Source organism: Gordionus sp. m RMFG-2023, chromosome 1 (genome assembly GCF_954871325.1).
Source record: "Gordionus sp. m RMFG-2023 chromosome 1, tfGorSpeb1-WG-v2, whole genome shotgun sequence".
Classification (NCBI taxonomy): domain Eukaryota; kingdom Metazoa; phylum Nematomorpha; class Gordioida; order Chordodea; family Parachordodidae; genus Gordionus; species Gordionus sp. m RMFG-2023.
This window is the reverse complement of record NC_088775.1, coordinates 59,352,365-59,369,451: the sequence shown is the minus strand read 5'-3', so window position 1 is coordinate 59,369,451 and position 17,087 is coordinate 59,352,365. Positions and strand designations below refer to the sequence as shown.

The 17,087-nt window shown below is 21.9% G+C and overlaps 1 protein-coding gene across 3 annotated transcripts in view; it reads left to right on the top strand.

Moving 5' to 3' along the window:
• LOC135926668 (RILP-like protein 1) overlaps positions 1-15,976 on the top strand; it is a 77,250-nt gene extending 61,274 nt beyond the window's left edge. For 2 of the 3 annotated variants that reach the window (XM_065462600.1, XM_065462612.1), the window contains exons 6-7: positions 67-204; positions 15,504-15,976. In XM_065462600.1, the coding sequence (XP_065318672.1) occupies positions 67-204; positions 15,504-15,576 (211 nt within the window). In that variant the 3' untranslated portion in view covers positions 15,577-15,976. Of the gene's footprint in view, positions 1-66; positions 205-7,172; positions 7,263-15,503 lie in introns of those variants that run through there. The other variant, XM_065462606.1, reaches the window with a different exon arrangement.
• The last annotated feature ends 1,111 nt before the right edge of the window (positions 15,977-17,087 follow it).

Here is a 17,087-nt window from a genome sequence, read left to right as displayed (position 1 = left end):
AGTAAATAAAACGAAAACTAAGAAGAGCTATTATTTATAATGTTAACGATATTAAAATTAATTCAGGTCTAAATACGACGATGAAAATGACGAAAACGAGGAACCAGTCGTACAAGGCCCCATAAATAGAGAACCCGAGGAGAAATTGTACCCCTGGAAATATTCCAAATCACGTCGAAATCAACCCTACGGCATAAGGCGATTGTAAAATTATATTTTATTTATTCATATTTATTTTTTCTCTGTTACCTCTGTTGAAAGGCAAGTTTTTTCGGCAACAAATTTAGAATTGATATATTATGTAAAAATATAAAATATGAGTAACATGTTCTTATCAGGCATAAAATAGCCAAAAATGTTATCTAATCTTGAAATAATTTTATTAAATAAAAATTATTTATTTAAGATATTTGGCTCATGTGTTTTTTTTTTATAATATCACAGAGAGCTTGAACTAGTTTCCATTGAAAAAAAAATCACTAAATAAACCATTTTTATAAATATTTTAAAAATTTTTAGAGCCCTAAAATAATAATTGTCCATACGTTTTTCAACGTTTTATTAATTAAGTTTTTAAAGAATATATATATTTGTATATGTTAGCGGCAATGTGAGGTAGTGGTAGGCAATGTAAATGTGAGATTTCGGCAATGTGTTATTTTTGTAATATTATATTATTAATAATTTTGTTTTTATTATTAATAATTTTTTTAAGATTAAAATTTTATTTGATAATTTATATTATTTTTTTAGATATAATAATATGTTTTTTAAATATATTATTTGATTGATATTTTTTTTTTATATTATTGAAAAATATTATAATATATTTTAATTTGTTTATTAATTTTTTATATATTTTTTGATTGATATTTTTTATTATAATGGTTTTTTATGTTTTTATTATAATGGTTTTTTATGTATTTATTTTTCAGGTAAATTTTTTCTTGATATATTTTTTGACTAAATATTTTTTTTATTTTTTGTGTTATATTATTTTTTTAAATATATTTTTTGATTGATATTTTTTTTTAAATAATTTTAGATAATATATTTTAATTTGTTATATTATTTTTTTATATATTTTTTGATTGATATTTTTTAATATAATGGTTTTTTATGGGTAGGTCTAAAAGTCGAAAGGCTGCATGATACGAAAGGCTAAAAAATAATATTGAAAATAAAAATAACAAAGAAAATGATTAATGTGTAATTTGATTAATATATTAAAAAAATGGAAATTTTAAGATCTTTTCAATTTTTTTATTAATTCTTTGAAATAAATTGCGGTTTTAATTTTATTTAATTTTATTAATTTTTAATTTATATTTTTAATTAAATTATATTTATTTATTTAAAAAAAATGGAATATAATATATAAAAAAAAAATTTTAAGATCTTTTCAACTTTTTTATTAATTCTTTGAAATAAATTGCGGTTTTATTTTTATTTAATTTTTTATTTTTAATTAAATTATATTTGGTTATTTTAAAAAAATGGATTATAATATTTCAATTTTTTTATTAATTCTTTGAAATAAATTGCGATTATAATTTTATTTAATTTCATTAATTTTAATTTATAATTTTAATTAAATTATATTTGGTTATTTTAAAATAATGGAATTTTTAAAATTATATGTATATTCTATTTAAGTTTTTTTTCAAAACTAAATTGATAGTAAGTATAACGATATTGTGAGTACTGGATTAGGGAAAAGGCTAACATCTTATATGCAATTTTGAATATTTTTATATCATTCTACTCAGAATTAAATTTCCTATCCAATTATGCTTAGATGTATTTTTTTACGTTTCCGGTTCAAAAAATAACATTTTTGTCGCGAAAACGTTCGAAGGGAAAAGGCTAACATCTTTAGTTTAATTTTATAAATTTTTATATCATTGAACTCAGAATTAAATTTCCTATCTAAATATGGTTTGATGTAATTTTTTACGTTATCGGTTCAAAAAATAAATTAAAAAAATTTTTTTGTGGTAAAAACGTTGGAAGGGAAAAGGCTAACATCTTATATGCAATTTTGAATATTTTTATATCATTGAACTCAGAATTAAATTTCCTATCTAAATATGCTTTGATGTATTTTTTAACGTTATCGGTTCAAAAAATAAATTTTAATAATTTTTTTGTGGTAAAAACGTTGGAAGGGAAAAGGCTAACATCTTATATGCAATTTTGAATATTTTTATATCATTCTACTCAGAATTAAATTTCCTATCCAATTATGCTTAGATGTATTTTTTTACGTTTGCGGTTCAAAAAATAACATTTTTGTCGCTAAAACGTTCGAAGGGAAAAGGCTAACATCTTAAGTTTAATTTTATAAATTTTTATATCATTGAACTCAGAATTAAATTTCCTATCTAAATATCTTTGATGTATTTTTTTACGTTATCGGTTCAAAAAATAAATTTTAATAATTTTTTTGTGGTAAAAACGTTGGAAGGGAAAAGGCTAACATCTTATATGCAATTTTGAATATTTTTATATCATTCTACTCAGAATTAAATTTCCTATCCAATTATGCTTAGATGTATTTTTTTACCCCTCCGGTTCAAAAAATAACATTTTTGTCGCGAAAACGTTCGAAGGGAAAAGGCTAACATCTTAAGTTTAATTTTATAAATTTTTATATCATTGAACTCAGAATTAAATTTTCTATCTAAATATCTTTGATGTATTTTTTTACGTCATCGGTTCAAAAAATAAATTTTAATAATTTTTTTGTGGTAAAAACGTTGGAAGGGAAAAGGCTAACATCTTAAACGCAATTTTAGGTATTTTTATATAGTTCTACTCAGAATTAAATTTCCTCTCCAATTATGCTTAGATGTATTTTTTTACGTTACCGGTTCAAAAAATGATATTTTTGTCGCGAAAATGTTCGAAGGGAAAAGGCTTACATCTTAAGTTTAATTTTATAAATTTTTATATCATTGAACTCAGAATTAAATTTCCTATCTAAATATGCTTTGATGTAATTTTTTACGTTATCGGTTCAAAAAATAAATTTTAATAATTTTTTTGTGGTAAAAACGTTGGAAGGGAAAAGGCTAACATCTTAAACGCAATTTTGAATATTTTTATATCATTCTACTCAGAATTAAATTTCCTATCCAATTATGTTTAGATGTATTTTTTTACGCTTCCGGTTCAAAAAATGATATTTTTGTCGCGAAAATGTTCGAAGGGAAAAGGCTAACATCTTAAGTTTAATTTTATAAATTTTTATATCATTGAACTCAGAATTAAATTTCCTATCTAAATATGCTTTGATGTAATTTTTTACGTTATCGGTTCAAAAAATAAATTTTAAAAATTTTTTTGTGGTAAAAACGTTGGAAGGGAAAAGGCTAACATCTTAAACGCAATTTTAGGTATTTTTATATCATTCTACTCCGAATTAAATTTCCTCTCCAATTATGCTTAGATGTATTTTTTTACGTTACCGGTTCAAAAAATGATATTTTTGTCGCGAAAATGTTCGAAGGGAAAAGGCTAACATCTTAAGTTTAATTTTATAAATTTTTATATCATTGAACTCAGAATTAAATTTCCTATTGAAATATGCTTTGATGTATTTTTTTACGTTATCGGTTCAAAAAATAAATTTTAAAAATTTTTTTGTGGTAAAAACGTTCGAAGGGAAAAGGCTAACATCTTAAACGCAATTTTGAATATTTTTATATCATTCTACTCAGAATTAAATTTTCTATTGAAATATGCTTTGATGTATTTTTTTACGTTATCGGTTCAAAAAATAAATTTTTTTGGTAAAAACGTTGGAAGGGAAAAGGCTAACATTTTAAACGCAATTTTAGGTATTTTTATATCATTCTACTCAGAATTAAATTTCCTATCCAAATATGCTTAGATTTTCGCGACAAAAATGTTATTTTTTGAACCGTAAACGTAAAAAAATACATCTAAGCATAATTGGATAGGAAATTTAATTCTGAGTAGAATGATATAAAAATATTCAAAATTGCGTTTAAGATGTTAGCCTTTTCCCTTCCAACGTTTTTACCACAAAAAAATTTTTAAAATTTATTTTTTGAACCGATAACGTAAAAAAATACATCAAAGCATATTTCAATAGGAAATTTAATTCTGAGTTCAATGATATTAAAATTTATAAAATTAAACTTAAGATGTTAGCCTTTTCCCTGCGAACATTTTCGCGACAAAAATATTATTTTTTGAACCGGTAACGTAAAAAAATACATCTAAGCATAATTGGAGAGGAAATTTAATTCTGAATAGAATGATATAAAAATACCTAAAATTGCGTTTAAGATGTTAGCCTTTTCCCTTCCAACGTTTTTACCACAAAAAATTTATTAAAATTTATTTTTTGAACCGATAGCGTAAAAAAATACATTAAAGCATATTTCAGTAGGAAATTTAATTCTGAGTTCAATGATATAAAAATTTATAAAATTAAACTTAAGATGTTAGCCTTTTCCCTTCGAACGTTTTTACCACAGAAAAATTTTTAAAATTTATTTTTTGAACCGATAACGTAAAAAATTACATCAAAGCATATTTAGATAGGAAATTTTATTCTGAGTTCAATGATATAAAAATTTATAAAATTAAACTAAAGATGTTAGCCTTTTCCCTTCGAACATTTTCGCGACAAAAATATTATTTTTTGAACCGTAGGGGTAAAAAAATACATCTAAGCATAATTGGATAGGAAATTTAATTCTGAGTAGAATGATATAAAGATACTTAAAATCACGTTTAAGATGTTAGCCTTTTCCCTAATCCAGTACTCACAATATCGTTATACTTACTATCAATTTAGTTTTGAAAAAAAACTTAAATAGAATATACATATAATTTTAAAAATTACATTATTTTAAAATAACCAAATATAATTTAATTAAAAATATAAATTAAAAATTAATGAAATTAAATAAAATTATAATCGCAATTTATTTCAAAGAATTAATAAAAAAATTGAAATATTATAATCCATTTTTTTAAAATAACCAAATATAATTTAATTAAAAATAAAAATTAAAAATTAATAAAATTAAAACAGCAATTTATTTCAAAGAATTAATAAAAAAATTGAAAAGATCTTAAAATTTCCATTTTTTTAATATATTATAATGTAATGTTATTATAATATTTTTCTCGTAAAATAGCAATAAATCAATCAAATTACACATTAATCATTTTCTTTGTTATTTTTATTTTCAATATTATTTTTTAGCCTTTCGTATCATGCAGCCTTTCGACTTTTAGACCTTGCGGTTTTTTATGTATTTATTTTTTGTGTTATATTATTTTTTTAAATATATTTTTGATTGATATTTTTTTTAAAATAATTTTTAGATAATATATTTTAATTTGTTATATTATTTTTTTATATATTTTTTGAGTGATATTTTTTAATATAATGGTTTTTTATGTATTTATTTTTCACGTAAATTTTTTCTTGATATATTTTTTGATAGCTAAATTTTTTTTTTATTTGTGTTATTATTATTTATTTAAATATATTTTTTGATTGATATTTTTTTTAGAGATAAGATATTTTAATTTATCATAATTTTTTTAAATATATTTTTTGATTGATATTTTTTTTAAATGATTTTTATATAATTTATTTTTAACGTAATTTTTTCTATTTTATATCTTTTGATTCCTAATTTTATAGGTAAAAGTGACAAAAGGTATAATCGTAATTTTTGAACTTTTTTAAGTTTTTAAAAGCATATTTCAGTGAAGATGTATTATAGAAAAGTGACAATTGTCATAATAGTTATTTTTTAATTTTTTTAAAGTAAATAGTTAAAATTATGTTTTGTAAACATGTTAAATTAATATTTCAATGAAGATGTACTATGGAAAAGTGACAATTGTCATAATCGTTATTTTTGAACATTTTTTAGTTTTTTTAAAGTAAATAGGTAAAAATATGTTTTGTAAAAATGTTAAATTAATATTTCAGTGAAGATGTACTATGGAAAAGTGACAATTGTCATAATCGTTATTTTTGAACATTTTTTGATTTTTTTTAAAGTAAATAGTTAAAATTATTTTTTGTAAACATGTTAAATTAATATTTCAGTGAAGATGTACTATGAAAAATTGTCATAATCGTTATTTTTGAACATTTTTTAGTTTTTTAAAAGTAAATAGGTAAAAATATGTTTAGTAAACGTGTTAAATTAATATTTCAGTGAAGATGTACTATGGAAAAGTGACAATTGTCATAATCGTTATTTTTGAACTTTTTTGATTTTTTTTAAAGTAAATAGTTAAAATTATGTTTTGTAAAAATGTTAAATTAATATTTCAGTGAAGATGTACTATGGAAAAGTGACAATTGTCATAATCGTTATTTTTGAACATTTTTTAGTTTTTTTAAAGTAAATAGGTAAAAATATGTTTAGTAAACGTGTTAAATTAATATTTCAGTCTAGATGTACTATGGAAAAGTGACAATTGTCATAATCGTTATTTTTGAACATTTTTTAGTTTTTTTAAAGTAAATAGGTAAAAATATGTTTAGTAAACGTGTTAAATTAAAATTTCAGTTTAGATATGTTTTATATTATATAGACACTAACAGGAATATTAACATTAAAATTCCTAAATTCGCTCTTTTTTATACATTGAAAATTAAAGATGAATTATTTTCCTGTAAATCGTCAATGCCTTGATTTGATTAATCTCGAGATTTCAGCATGAATACATTAATGACCTCAAATGATAAAAAATTTTACTATTACGATTACACCTTAATCTTCATAGCAGCCGGAAATGTTTTTTAACATAATTTATAATAGTAGACCGATGTATAAATAAAATATTTTTAGGATTAATCTATTTTTTTCTAAAATATTAATTGCGAAATATTTAAATATGAATCCTGCATCGGTTATTTGTATATCAACTGACTATAATATCTTTGACTTATTTATTTCAATTCTGTGAGTAAATATATTTTAAATATTTTATTCACTTTAGTGAACTATCTAAAATTACAAGTTAGAGCTATTGAGATGTATATCTATCACTAATTAATTATAACTTATATAAAAATGTAAATACTACATCCAGGGCGATTATTATCAAAACATTTTTTTAAAATATTTTTACGATAAAATGTTTATAATATTTTAATTTTATAGGTGCCATTGATGAAGAAGATAAAGCATCAACGTCGGCAAACATATCTGTGGTATGCAAATGCAAACAAAATTGCAGGACAAATAGATGTAAATGCAAGGCATCTAATGTGTCCTGCAATTCACATTGTCATACAAAAAATAATTTATGTCAAAATAAATGATTCATTTATATTTATATAGAATTATATAGTAATAAAAAATGTGTATTGTAAATATTGTTTTTTCTATTATGGAGATATAGTCTTATAGGGAAGGCTTGCTACAAGATATCCATTAATAATAGGGCGTAAAAATGTATTTTAACATAATATTAAGTTGCGTATAAAGTTGGGGGGAGGGGGGAAGTAAAAATTTCCCACCCATTTTACCAAATATGTCTGATTTGGTAAATATTATTTAAAAATAATTAAGAATATACCACAATGTCACAAAAATATTAAAAATAACGACCTTATAAAATTTGTGAGAAATTTTTTTTTAAAAAAAGAGTATAAACCTAAAGAAAATTTAAAACAATAACTGGCCAAAGGCCTTCAAACAGAGAGCCTAGCATTTATCAATAAAATATAGTATAAAAAAAGTTACTCAAAGGCCTTTATTTCTCGAAAAAATCTTAGATGAACTTATAATGTTTGACGCATAATCTTCATAATAAATATAAGGGCTAATAGTATTTAATGTACGCTATATTGCAACGTAGTCAATTGCTAAAATTTATTTCGTTTATAAATATATTCATGAAAATGTATTTAGTGATAGATATACATCTCAATAGCTCTAATTTGTAATTTTAGATAGGTCACTAAAATGAATAAATATTTAAAATATATTTACTCAGAATTGAAATAAATAAGTCAAAGATATTATAGTTAGTTGATATACAAATAACCGATGCAGGATTCTATATTTAAATATTTCGCAGTTAATATTTTAGAAAAAAATAGATTAATCCTAAAAATATTTTATTTATACATCGGTCTACTATTATAAATTATGTTAAAAAACATTTCCGGCTGCTATGAAGATTAAGGTGTAATCGTAATAGTAAAATTTTTTATCATTTGAGGTCATTAATGTATTCAATCTCGAGATTAATCAAATCAAGGCATTGACGATTTACAGGAAAATAATTCATCTTTAATTTTCAATATATAAAAAAGAGCGAATTTAGGAATTTTAATGTTAATATTCCTGTTAGTGTCTATATAATATAAAACATATCTAAACTGAAATTTTAATTTAACACGTTTACTAAACATATTTTTACCTATTTACTTTAAAAAAACTAAAAAATGTTCAAAAATAACGATTATGACAATTGTCACTTTTCCATAGTACATCTACACTGAAATATTAATTTAACACGTTTACTAAACATATTTTTACCTATTTACTTTAAAAAAACTAAAAAATGTTCAAAAATAACGATTATGACAATTGTCACTTTTCCATAGTACATCTTCACTGAAATATTAATTTAACATTTTTACAAAACATAATTTTAACTATTTACTTTAAAAAAAATCAAAAAAGTTCAAAAATAACGATTATGACAATTGTCACTTTTCCATAGTACATCTTCACTGAAATATTAATTTAACACGTTTACTAAACATATTTTTACCTATTTACTTTTAAAAAACTAAAAAATGTTCAAAAATAACGATTATGACAATTTTTCATAGTACATCTTCACTGAAATATTAATTTAACATTTTTACAAAACATATTTTTACCTATTTACTTTAAAAAAAATCAAAAAATGTTCAAAAATAACGATTATGACAATTGTCACTTTTCCATAGTACATCTTCACTGAAATATTAATTTAACATTTTTACAAAACATATTTTTACCTATTTACTTTAAAAAAACTAAAAAATGTTCAAAAATAACGATTATGACAATTGTCACTTTTCCATAGTACATCTTCATTGAAATATTAATTTAACATGTTTACAAAACATAATTTTAACTATTTACTTTAAAAAAATTAAAAAATTACTATTATGACAATTGTCACTTTTCTATAATACATCTGCACTGAAAATTACTTTAAAAAAGTTCAAAAATTACGATTATACCTTTTGTCACTTTTACCTATAAAATTAGGAATCAAAATATATAAAATAGAAAAAATTACGTTAAAAATAAATTATATAAAAATCATTTTAAAAAAATATCAATCTAAAAATATATTTAAAAAAATTATGACAAATTAAAATATATTATCTCTAAAAAAAATATATTTAAATAAATAATAATAACACAAATAAAAAAAAATTTAGCTATCAAAAAATATATCAAGAAAAAATTTACGTGAAAAATAAATACATAAAAATCATTATATTAAAAAAATATATTTCATAAAATAATATAACAAATTAAAATAATATAACAAATTTAAATATAATCTAAAAAATATTTAAAAAAAAATATCAATCAAAAAATATATAAAAAAATAATATAACAAATTAAAATATATTATCTAAAAATTATTTTAAAAAAAATATCAATCAAAAAATAATATAACACAAAAAATTAAAAAAAATTTAGCTATCAAAAAATATATCAAGATAAAATTTACGTGAAAAATAAATACATAAAAAACCATTATAATAAAAATATCAATCAAAAAATATATAAAAAAATAATATAACAAATTAAAATTATTATCTAAAAATTATTTAAAAAAAAATATCAATTAAAAAAAAAAAATAATATAACAAATTAAAATATATTACCTCTAAAGTTTTATTTAAAAAATAATATAAACCAAAAAACAAAAAAAAATTAGCTATCAAAAAAAATAAATATATCAATCAAAAAAAATATGTAAAAAATAATATAACAAATTATAATATATTATTTCAATATACTTAGAAAAAAATATATATTATATATTACCTCTAAAGTTTTATTTAAAAAATAATATAAACCAAAAAACAAAAAAAAATTATCTATCAAAAAAAATCTACGTAAAAAATAAATATATAAAAAAGTAATTATATTTAAAAAAAAATATATAAAAAAATAATTATATTAAAAAAAAATATCTATCAAAAAAAATATGTAAAAAAATATATAACAAATTATAATATATTATAATATATTAAAAAAAAATATCAAACAAAAAATATATTTAAAAAGATAATATAACAAATTAAAATATTATATCAAAAAATAAATTATAATATTAAATAAATAATAAATTAATATTAAATAAATAATAAATTAATCTTAAATAAATAATAAATAAATTTATAAATTTGTAAAATACACATTGCCTAAAATAACCAGGCAATGTATACATTGCCGAAATCTCACATTTACATTGCCTACCACTACCTCACATTGCCGCTAACATATATATATACTACCTCACCTCATTGATATTAATTTATGTAAAAATTATTAGAATTTAATTTTTATAAATTATATCGTCTGCTTATTTATTTTTTTAAATTATATTTTAAATCAATTTATAACTTTTTTTTATTTAGGGCTGGGCTTTAAAATACGTAAATTGGACACACGAGTAATAATTAAACACCATATTCAGCCACAACTCAAAATTTGATATGTTTTGGGCGCTTAGCTACATTTTATCACGACGACACTTTATCATGCTACACTTTATCATGCGGCCCTTTATCACGACGACACTTTAGCATGACGACACTGTATCACTCAGTCATTTGATAACGCGACACTTTATCATGCAACAGTTGAACACGCGACATTTTATCATGCGGCACTTTATCGTGATATACTTAAAACTTAATTTAATATATTTGAAAAGTTAAATTTTGATAATATCTCATTTTTTGACGTTTCCGTTTAAATTCCTATATTTAAAAAATTTTAATTAATTTTTTTTAATAATCATTTTATTTATTTTAAAATAGGATATATAAAAATATATACATTAAAAAACAAATAAGCATATATTAAAAATGAATTTAAAAAAGTTTTTCCATTTAATAAGGGAATTTTGATCTCTAAAATTGGCTGGGCATATAACAACTCTGAGACCACGCTTTAAAGAGGGATTATTATTTTTAGTACGATTTGATCAATGACAGAATGAACAGCTTTACCATTTGATAAGGGTTTTGTTGTCTTATGATTATCATTATTTAATTTGATCTCTAATTAAGGTTTCATGGATAGGTGGTTTTAAATGAGAAATACTCATATTTTAATTTTCATAAGTATAATTTTTTTAACTTAATTATCAAATCGAGCCAGTTAACAGTGAGTTATCATTTTATTTATTTTTCATAAAAGTTTGAATTTTTGAAATTCAATTAATTTATTTGGACAAAAAAATATGAAGAACACCTTTTATAATCTACTATTTTACGAATAGAATTTTATATAGAAAAGCACCATTACATGTATTTTATATTTAAAATCTAATTTCCATTATTCTTTTTTTGTAAAATTTTTAGCCAAAAATATTTTTAAAATCAAAATTTTGTGTCCTTTAAAAATAAAGAAATATGGACATAAGCAATAAGAATGATTTCAATTTATACTTTTTATTAATAAATAACTATAAATCAATATATCAATCACGAGTAAAAAATATAAATTATTTATAAAATATTTAATTGCATGAAATATGGGCAATAACTTTTAAAAATGTTAGAGATAACAAAAACACCACACTTAAATTTTCTTATTTATAGTTTTTAAGTGTCGCGTGATAAAGTGTATGACGCGTGATAAAGTTACTGAGTGATAAAGCGTCCACATATGATAAAGTGTCGCCGTGATAAAATATCGTCGTATAAAGTGTTTTATGACAAAGTGGCGCGTGATAAAGTGACTCCAAATCTTTTTGGGTCTGTACGATATAAGGTTATAGACTTTGAGCAGAAAGCATTCATCTTGATTGCTTAACAACCAAAGTTTCCGGATGATATAAGATATGACGGTGCATGAATGCAAACGACCTAGGATTAGGGATGCAAATTTCTAGAGAAATTTTAGAAAAAAACGGGATATTTCCTTTAAAAAATTATTTTATAGGTCAATATTGATTTTTTTCATGTTTTATTAAAAATATATAGTCTATTAATATATTATTTAATTCGTTATCTTCGCCTAAAGATGAAAGCGATTCCAGATCTCTGAAATCGAGCAATCTGTCATTTGTCTTGCAAAATCTAAATCTAGATATCCCGAAAATCGGTTTGATTATATCTAATCCTTTATCAACTTCATTATCTTTAAATTCAAATCCATAATATATTGGGTCAAGAAAACTTTCCGGGTTTTTTATATATTGTTCGATCTCTATAATTTCGTTCCTTAAGAGATCTCCCTGATATGAATAAATGCTTGATTCCACTACCTCTATTTGTGTGATAATGACTATAAAATTGTATAGCTTTGCAAGATCATTTAAAAAAAAACTTCATTATCAAAAAGATTAAGTATCTTATCTCTAAAAAAAATATGGAGTATTGCCGCATAATATTTTTATTTTTTAACAGACTATTAATTATCGGGACTATACTGTCCATCAAGTTGTATGGACGATGGTCAATTTAACATAAAAATGGTTGTTGCGAAATTATCAATATATTTCATTAAATTATTTTTTCAGAAATTTAAATTATTACGAGTTGAATTAAAATTAGAAGAGAAAGCTGGTTAGCAAGGTTCTTAGCCCCTTCCTCATTCGCAATACACCTCTGGTTTCATCTACCTTTGTCTTTATAACTGTGGCTATTCATTATGACATTGTATTAATAATAAGATTCTGGCACATATTCTGGGATATCTTTTTAAATATTAATAATTTATTCTTCAGGTAATTCTTTATTCAACATGCTTTCTAAGAGCTCTCATCAGTAAGCCGTTTTTATAAAATTGTAATATGAAAAATGGTAACAGATGAATATTATGATCTTGCAACGTTTTTGTAAATTTAACATATAACAAGAAGCTCAACCTTGCAGAGAAATGTAATCTACTTCTTGTCCTAATAACTGAAGTGATGGGATCAGTATTCCGTTGAGAGTATCTCTTGATATTTAACATCATTTATTATATATAAAATATATCCTAGGTCGAGATGTAACATAGGGGAAATTTCCCCTATAGATTTCCTAATTTTATTTATGTTTTTTTCATCAAATAAAAAGATTTCTATCATATTTTAGAAAGATATTTTTCCCTCTTGGTTTATATATCATAATTATGTTTTGTTTTTGTATGTACGTTTATTTTCGATAATATAATAATAGTTTAAGGTTAAAGAGATAGAAGATAGTTTTCTTATTGCCTTTCCAAATTTTGTGTAGAAGCTGACCCCCCCCCCCCCACTCCCACCACCAAAAATTTTGAATATTTTTTCAAAAGTATTAAATATAAATCTCTTTTCTCCTTATTATTGTAAAAATTAAAATTTTTATATAGTCAATCTTTTTCATTTTTTTTATAGCCACATAGAAGATTGAGGGGAAAAAGTCTTTTCAATATTTTATTATCACTTTTTATAAATTTTATAAGTCACCTCTGCTTTATTTAAAGTTAGAGTGAGGTTCACCACCATCAAGCAGTGGTGATAAATTATTCATTTTTAACAGGTTTTGAACCAACCCTAACGAATTTTTAAGTTAATCCTAGGCCCAATCTTGAAAATACACTTGCCTCAAGGGTTAACGAATTTTTCGACTGTTAGGATTTACATTTCGCCTATTTAACAAATTACTGGAAAAGAAATAGTCTACTTTTACCAAAATCTTTCAAATGTTTAGATAGGTACTTAAAATACTACTTCATCAGGTAGGTTGTTAATTGTTAGGATAAATCAATTTACTTTGTAGGAAATGATAAATTGTGATATTTTTTATCAGGTTCTTTGTTGTTTTTTTTGCCAATTAACCATTTTTTTTTATTCATTGCCTATATTTTAAAAAATTCATTAGGAACATGGTGACAGTAATAAAATAATATATAGGCACCGTCTACATGATAGATATTTCATTGGAGGCAAACCACCTCAGAAATCTACCCCTACCCCCTAAAAAATTTTTGCGGCCTTCGACCATGATATTTACCAACTTAATATCTTCTAACAACTTCATGATATTAATTTCAAAATCTTACCATTTACCACCATTTTTAACCTCAAAATAATTATAATTAAACTCTTTCAGGCCTCAGAATTATTTAGACTAGGAATAACAAATAATCATTAGTTAATGATAATCAATTAATTGTTATTAACCGTATTCTAAATATTAGACACGATGTAACATCAAACTATTCTAAAATGTTATCTGTAAATGAATGAGAAATTAATATTAATTTTTATCAGTTATTTTTATATTTAATTAATAAATAGTGTTTATTTTTGCTTTACCCTTCCCCCCTTCAAAAAAATCAAAGGCAACAGTCCTACCCCCCTCTCTCATGTCGATTCTATATATAGGCAAATTATAGATTTCGAGAGTTTCAGAAATTCCACTTTATTTAAATATGTTCCTAAATAAATTCAAAACTAGTAGGAGAGAAAAGGGCCAATTTATAATTTCTCTAGAAAGCATCATGCAGTCTCATCTAATAGATAGTTTTGAAAGTGTGATATGAATAAATTTCATTAGATAATTTTTTTATATTAGAAATTCTGTTTATAAATATTAAAGGATCTTCGATATCAGATTGGATTCCAAATCCATATATCAAAATATGGAAAAGGAATCATCACGAGCGGATATCTTTTTTAAAAAAAATACAGCCCAAAGAAAAAGAAGCATATTTATATTTTTTAACTTGTATACATATCGGTAGTATTATATTTGTTACATTCTTTAATATAATTAAATGAAAAATTTATTCATATTTTTAATTTACAAAAAATCTATTTTATAGATATCATATTTGTTGATAATATATAAAAAATCGTATCCCTCTTCCCCTCCCTTACCAAATTTTTAAGAAAAATCTGGGCGAAAAATTTTAGCATAGTAGGGCAAAAATTTTGAAAAGAAATTAAATATTTATTTTAAAGTATATACATTTTAATAATTAATTTTGGTTCATTATATATTGATTTTATAATAATAAAGGTGTTGAAATTATTTTTGAGCGTTCATGATTATTTTTTAAAGTTAAATAAACTAAAAAAATAAGAGGGGTCACATATCAATGAAATAAGGTTGTATATAAATAAATGATAAATCACCCATCACTCTAATTCTAAAAAACAATTACATTATATTTATATAATGTCATTTAAATGCAAATTATTGTGAAAAATAGTTTGTTAATAATTCGTTATCGACTATTACAAGTTACAAATTTATTCAATAGTTTTAGATGCTTGATTCGAAAAATCAGCAAAACAAACAACACCAACAACATAAATTGGGATATCATAGCTTAACCAGTGTTCCATTTATATAAATCATTGTTAAAAATTAATTTAATTGGTAATTCATTACAACACCAATGGAATTTTATAGTTAATTTATATGTTGAATTTATAAAATATTATTGTTAACTACTCCACTTCACTATTAAATATTTTTATGATGCTTGGATCTTTATTCCAAGGAGGAATCAAAACTAATTTTTTATATTATAACGGGATTATAGAACTTATATTTATAAAAAAATATTTTTCATAAATGATTCATATCGATAATCTAAAGAGCCCATAATGTATTTTAAAATAATTTGGTAGCTGTAATTCTTTTTTAAAATCTATATCGTGCAATATCGTATGCTTTTAATTGTTTTTTTAATCAAATTATTATAATATCAAATATATTTTAAATAAAAACCGTGAAAAATAAATTAAAATTATTATTGTTTCTTAAATAACTATTTATAATTCTGATTACTAAATATGTATATTTTTACAATTATAATAATAATAATTAATTTATATAATTTGTATTTATATAACATATTTTTTTAATAAAAACTTTATATTTTTTTTATTATAGTTTATGGTAAAGTAAAACATTATTTTAATAAAACATTGTTTTACGATCACTGTTTCAATGTCTGGCCCGTCAAAATTCAAAATTTTAAAGAAGGTTGGTTCAGGTAAGATTTAAAAATTAAATTAGGTTCTAGAAATGGGTTGGCTGTAAGTTCGGTCTTAAGGTCCGGGTATAGGTTCTGTTAATTTTTAAGGAGATGTAAGCTGTTGACCCTACGAAAACAATGTTAAAAGATTGCGAATGAACTAATAATATTATTAGGCTATTAAAATAGCCAAAATTATCTAATTTATAAAAATTATACGAAATTTGTTGGAATTTATAAAATATTATTGTTAACTACTCCACTTCACTATTAAATATTTTTATGATGCTTGGATCTTTATTCCAAGGAGGAATCAAAACTTATGTAATTTTTTATATTATAACGGGATTATAGAACTTATATTTATAAAAAAATATTTTTCATAAATGATTCATATCAATCTAAAGAGCCCATAATGTATTTTAAAATAATTTGATAGCTGTAATTCTTTTTAAAGATTGCGAATGAACTAATAATATTATTAGGCTATTAAAATAGCCAAAATTATCTAATTTATAAAAATTATACGAAATTTGTTGGAATTTTCACACAGGTTGTAATCATGAGTTTATTGTATTAGCAACTCTCACTTAAGGAAACCAAAAGAATATTCTTTATTCGTTATTTGCACTATTTTATATAATAAAGTAAATCAGATACCAATAATTAAAATTATAACTATAGGTTAAAGTGAATAAAATTTGACTCTCATGGGGTCTAATTTTTTGAGCCTGGCTCGGCCCTAAATTATTTATTAAAATTGTTCCGCCCGATCCCAATCAATTTTTTTTTATTTGTCTTGAAAAACCCGATTCAAAATAAAAATTATTTAAATATAAAAATTGGTATTTTTCAATATAG